The 6,373-nt window shown below is 50.4% G+C and overlaps 1 protein-coding gene across 1 annotated transcript; it reads left to right on the top strand.

Moving 5' to 3' along the window:
• Positions 1-1,942: 1,942 nt before the first annotated feature.
• On the top strand, positions 1,943-5,790 carry MIND_01427400 (C2H2-type domain-containing protein; the record flags this gene model as incomplete). Its single annotated transcript, XM_037370656.1, has 7 exons — positions 1,943-1,958; positions 2,001-2,336; positions 2,378-2,958; positions 3,009-3,487; positions 3,539-3,677; positions 3,722-3,826; positions 4,564-5,790. The coding sequence occupies 7 exons, from the start codon at positions 1,943-1,945 to the stop codon at positions 5,788-5,790; spliced, it is 2,883 nt and encodes a 960-aa protein (XP_037212927.1).
• Between the last annotated feature and the right edge of the window lie 583 nt (positions 5,791-6,373).

The following is a 6,373-nucleotide window of genomic DNA, read 5'->3' as shown; positions in this document are numbered from 1 at the left end:
TCCAAAATGTGCGTCGTAGATGGACCTGAAGTTCGTGTCAAAATCCGGGTGAGCTGCTGCGATGAATGGGTTGTCGAGAGTACCAGCCCAACTCAGCACGGAGGGAACCACGCCCTTGTCCCATTTGCTGTGCTGGTCCCGGGTCGTGAAGCCCAGGTCCCGCTTGGTGTATTGAGGCTTGCGCTGGCGAGGTTGCTTTGGTGTGGGAGCGACGACAGGTTTTTCCACAAGCGTGATACCCATCTCATGATGACGTGTCAGCACCTCTCTCTTCTCGACAGCCACAATCTACGCACCTGTGCTGTCGTCACCCCCACTTTGCCCTTCTGCGTCGCCCCTACCGCCCTCTCGACGATCTCATCTTGCTCCGCGTCCTCTGGAAGATCGTCATCGCCGCTGGGAATACCGGTGGCGGACGAGAGTGATGATGCTGAGGGCCCGTTTGAGGCTACGGTCCCAAGATGTGCTCGATGTGGCAGGGGGTTTCGAGACGCCTGCTGTCTTGCGCCAAGTTGGGAGTACCCCACCGGGCGTGCTCTTGGGGCGTTTTGGTCTGCGGGAGCGATGAGATGTGGTAGAAACATGGAGAGAGCATACTTTGGGGCGGACAGAGCTTGTTCTGTGCCGGATTTGCGCTTGGTGGGCCCGGACGAGCTGGCTGTGGAGGCCTCCTGCATTTGGATGCGAAGGGGAGCCGATAGTATCAGGTGAGTCCTCGACCAAATACCTGGAGCAGTAAACTCACCTTCACAGTCTTCTCTTTAGCCTTTGTCGTCTTTACCTTCCCTTCTGCTGCAATCATTTTGCCTAATCGCGCATACTCGGCCTTGATATCCGCATATTCGACAACGGCAGTATCTTCATTGGTGTCTTCAAGCACCCGTAGCTGTAAGTTTTAGGCTAAAGCCCTATGTACAGCTAAACAGGTGCTTGCCTACACGGTTATTTCCACCTAGGGCTAGCTGTACCTAGTGATTTAGGCTATTGACTCAATAATATCAATGATGGAATAAATTATTATATAATATATATAAGTTAATAATTATGTAATATAATACTTTAAACTCCTTTTCTTCAGGCCGATGACCCGGTATATAAGTTGGGAAGGCCTGTATCAACAACTTTCCTAATTAGGACAAAATGATGTATCATGAGATAGCCATCAAAAGTACTGATGGCAATCAAAAATGGTTCCACAATAAAATCATTATCTAGATAGGTGCATTGCCACAGGTGCTAGGATACCAGATAAGGAATAATAATTTTTGTTTAAAAAAAGTGTCACACATGTTACAAAGCATCACATTTGGCTCTAACAGAGGCCAGTAATGGGCTGCCTAGGTAGGGCTAATCCTCTAGGCAAAGGGTTCCCTAGCCGTACCTACTGGTTTTAGCCTAAATCTTACCACTATGGCTCCTTCAAGGTCGTCACCGCTGGCTTTGTATTCGCTGTCGTCCTGATCATCCTCGCTCAGCTCGTTGCCTTCCATATCGTCGATGGACACAGTTTTTCCGGCCTCGAATGTATCCTAGAGCTTGTCAGCAGCGCAAGGAGGGTACCAGCCCTTACCTCGTCCATCCTCTTGTCCAACTTGGCTTTTTCTGTCCGGGCGGCAACAACAGCTTCATACTCGTCGAGCGTAGCGAGGTCAGGTCGTGATGAGCTTGCTTCTCGATGCTTGTCGGCCTCACGCTGCTTCTTGTCGGCTGCAGCTGCATCTTGTAGTTGTTTCTTCGCCTTTTGCTTCGCTTGCTGCTCCTGCGCAGACCTTTCAAAGGCCTTGAGGCGGTCGTCGTCCTTGACCTGAGTCGATGTCCGACGGCGTTGAGTGGCCTGCTTGACTATGGCTCCAGGACGAGCGTCGCTGAAGCCTTCTCGACGGTCTCGTTTGTCCATGGTGGGAGGAGGAAGACGAGAGGAAGGGGAGAGTGATCGTCTTCCATGTGCGCCATCTCCTGTGCGTTTCATCAATAGGCTCATCATTGAAATTCACTTACAGTTCCTGACTTTCCGCAGTCATCTTCCCGAATGTCGGATGTTCGTCGTCACCGTGGTCGGGGCAAGCGCCAGACAATTGCCGATATCCCATGTACATTTTCGGGCTGTGGGCGAAGGTTCCGCTCAACAGGTGCCCTAACCAACCATACCCGCACCGAGCACCGTAATCCGACACTTGTTGGCGGAGCAAAAATCCAGCGGGCCTCGTCTCTAGCTCCTATGCTTGAGTCAGGTGCCGACTCCCCCCCTACGAATGCAGAATCCGAACCTCTTCGTCCGCTTTCTCCAGAATCTGAGGAGCGTGCTTCAGAATCTCGGGACATTGATGTTGGCTCTGGTGGGGGCCCGGGAGATGAGAATGTTTCTCGCGGATGGAAGCGGACATACCATCCCTTTCTCTCTGGTTTGTCCCCTCCCTTGTGGTTTCCAATTCTGAAACTGACCATAGTCCAGGACGACCATGCGATGAGGACGGCAACGACCTTCCCGATGGTGCCAAGCCTGCCCCCCGTCGACCGCCCTCCCCTACTAATTGGAACCCATATGACGATGAGGTCCAATTCCGTGTTGCGGACTTTGTGTTTCGAAGAGACCAGATGTCCAAGGGGAATATCCAAGAGATGCTCCAGATCTGGGCATTGGACAACCTGAAGCATGATGACATTGCACCGTTTGCCAATGCTGACCACCTATACGAAACAATCGACGCCACGGAGCTTGGGGATGCACCATGGAAGTGTCTTGTGACGCAGCCGTTAGCTGACGGTGCTGATGCGCCAGAATGGGCTCGAAAGTCTTACGAAGTCTGGTACCGCGACCCTGACGTTGTGGTCAAAAACATGCTCGATAACCCGGATTTTGTCGGTCTATTTGACCCTGCGCCATATGTCGAAGTCGACGCAAACGACCAACGACGCTGGTCTGACTTCATGTCAGCAAACTTCGCTTGGTCTCATGCTGTGCGTATGGCTGATTTAGTTATGCCGGATGGCTATTGACCAACTTGTAGAGTCAAATCTTTCACAACGACCCTACAACGGAGGGTGCGATGATCTGCCCCTTGTTCTTCGGCGCAGACAAGACAACGGTCTCTGTTGGGACTGGGGATGTCTCGTACCACCCAGGGTATACGTCAATCGGAAATTTTCATAGCAGTTTGCGTCGTGCTCACCGAGGGGCCGTCATTCCCTTCATATTTCTCGCCATACCCAAAAGTATGTTGGATCGAGCCATTCATCAAGAGATATTGACACGTATAGGCGAGCGAAAGTATGACAATGACCCAGCATTCCGCACTTTCAAGCGACAGCTATACCATGCGTCTTGGGCAGCTGTCCTTGCCTCTCTCCGACCAGGGATGACGGTGCCTGTTGTAAGACGCTGCCCCGATGGCCATTTTCGCCGCGTCATCTACGATTTTGGTCCATTTATTGCGGATTATCCAGAACAAGTGCAGCTTGCCGGAATCGTCCAGGGATGGTGTCCCAAGTAAGCTCCGATTGTAGTTCATTTCTTGGATCATCTAATACGTCGCTGTAGATGTACAGCACTCGCTCATGACCTTGATGGTCCAATTGGCACGACAAGAAGCCAAGCGCTCACCGAACAGCATATACAAGCCTTCGACGGTGATCCGAAAACACTTTGGGAGAACTACGGGATTAATACCGACGTTATTGTACGTCTTCATTGCTTTCTGTCCATAGGCTAAATCATTCATAGCCATTTACTCATGACTTCCCTCGGGCTGATATTCATGAAATGCTGTCGCCCGACCTCCTCCACCAGCTTATAAAGGGGACATTTAAAGATCATCTCGTTGACTGGGTAGGTGAATATCTTTCCCTGGAGCACACGCCCAAGGAAGCTGCTCGTATAATGGATGAAATAGACCGTCGGTAAGTCCATGCTATGCCGTGTCAATTGTGTCGACTGATCTTTGATTTAGTATTGCCGTTGTCCCCCGTTTTCCGGGCTTACGCTGCTTCAAAGATGGTCGACGATTCCACCCTATATAGCTCATTCTTTGCAAAAGATGTGGGCTGAGCTGCAAGACTCTAATGCAAAAGATGTGAAACAGGGTTTAATTATTGAATTTCTCAATGGAATTGAAAGATATGACTAAGCTAAAAATTGATATAGTCATATAAATCACCTTTTCTTCAGGCCGAATACTCGTAGGGTAATACTTTGGACTTATGTGGCAGAAATAAGAAAATAAATTCAGAGATTAAGTAAGACTGATGTGGCATCACCTGGTCATTAGATCTAGTGATGGCAATCAAAAATCGTTCCACATTAGGTAATATTATCTAAATGCACTGATCCCATCAATCAAAACCCGCCAGAGGGCTTATAAGTAATTATTTTATTGCTTATAAGTTTTTCTTTGGGCACTTGCCCTCATCTTTTGCATTACAGCCTTGCAGCTCAGCCCTCATCTTTTGCAAAGATACAGCTATATGAGCTGACGATTCAGTCAATGGACTGGAGATGACTCAAAGGCCCTCATGAAGGTATGGAACCTTGTGTCGTCTTACTTGTGCTGTTCTAACACCAACTAGGTGTATATTCCTGCAATTCAAGGCCTCCTCCCTCCCGACATTGTCCAGGCACTCAGCACCTTCTTGGACTTCTGCTACCTTGTCCGGCGACGCGATTTCGACGAAGCCACATTACAAGAGATCAATGCGACCGTTTACAAGTACCATGGCCAGCGCGAAGTTTTCCGCACAGCAGGTGTCCGTCCAGATGGGTTTTCCCTTCCACGGCAGCACTCAATGGCTAACTATGCCTCCGAAATCAAGCAGTTCGGTGTGCCTTATGGCGTCTGCTCCTCAATCACCGAGTCCCGCCACATAACTGCTGTCGATGAAGCTCTAGGACAGATGCTGTTGACAAACCAGCGTTTGGACAAGCTTACGGCTTCGAGGGCCGACTTTGAAGAACGGGGTATGCTGCCGCCGCAATACAAGGCTCTCCCAGATAAGACTTCGGAGCAGGATGATGATGCTGATGAAGAACCGGTGGATATACCGCGCGTGGATGGTACGGTTGAGCTGGCACGTACTGCAGGTCTGATACCGATTCCCTTACATCTACGCTATTCTTACAAACTCTTAGCACGAGCATACCCTCGCAATATCTACAGCCTCGGCGACCATATCGGTCTTCCGCACTTCCATGACCTTGTCGAGGCCTATCTGGCAGACCAACCTAGCCACAACTCCGATGCCGACTCCAATTCTGACAACGACATGAACGAGGAGATCTCCACCATCCGCTTTTCTGTTTTTCACTCTGCCATTGCCACCTTCTTTGCCCCAAGCGACCAATCCGGTATCCGTGGGATGAAACGGGAGCGAATTCGTTGTACGCCCTCGTGGGGCAAACACAAGCGCGTTCGCCGTGACTGTGCCTATGTCGTTGACTCCGAAAAAGACGATGCAGCAGGCTTTGCAGGGCTGAGTGCTGTTCGGGTCTGCCTCTTCTTCTCGTTCACTCTCAATGGCGTTTATCACCCATGTGCGCTGGTTGAATGGTTTGAGACTGTTGGGCGGCGGCCAGACCCTGAGACTGGGATGTGGGTGGTCAAGCGACAGATGGAAGGCCGCACGCGACTCACAACCGTTGTACATCTCAACACGATGCTACGCAGCGCACACCTCATTCCTGTCTTCGGCACGCGTGCCATTCCAACGGACTTGCGATATTACCATTCATTAGACGCATTCGATGCTTTCCACGTCAATAAGTACATAGACCATCACGCAAATGAAATTGCATTTTGACATCCACGGCCTACTATACTCTGCATATTCTGGATATTTTCTACATTCTGGATGTTTTGTGCCCAGTTACCCCACAGCTTCCAGTGCTTTCATTTCCCCCAGCTACGTCCAGTTTGTGCAGAATTTTGTAGTTTTGCTGATGCATCCGAGTCTTCAAAACGCTGCCTGCTGAGGAGCAACAGGAGTACACCAAGAAAGCCGCAGCCGTGGCAGCCCGCGAGAAAGCGGCCTACAAGCATATGACAACGGTTGGCTACCCTACCCATGCGGCATTCCGCGCACGGTGCGTTTCTTCTTTCTTGCTGTTTTTTTAACCCTTGCCTCATACGATCATTAGGGTTGCTGACGAACTACGGGATCTCGTACCTCCCCTTCTGCACGAGCTCCATAAGCTGTCGGGCCTCCAAATCATGTGTGCGTTTGGTGGGCCTGTGAACGGTCGTCCCGATATTAATAACGATCCCTTTCGGATTCAAGTGTGCGCAACTTTGTCCTCCTTCTATTTCATGTGCAATTAACATTCTCGACAGATATACAGCTGGCAGCAATTTGGCACCACATCCCGTGCCGTTCACCAACTTCA

This window comes from Mycena indigotica, assembly GCF_014461135.1.
Source record: "Mycena indigotica strain 171206Taipei chromosome Unknown Mind.scaff0020, whole genome shotgun sequence".
Classification (NCBI taxonomy): domain Eukaryota; kingdom Fungi; phylum Basidiomycota; class Agaricomycetes; order Agaricales; family Mycenaceae; genus Mycena; species Mycena indigotica.
Note: the sequence above shows the minus strand (reverse complement) of the source record. Positions and strands in the feature narration are given on the sequence as shown.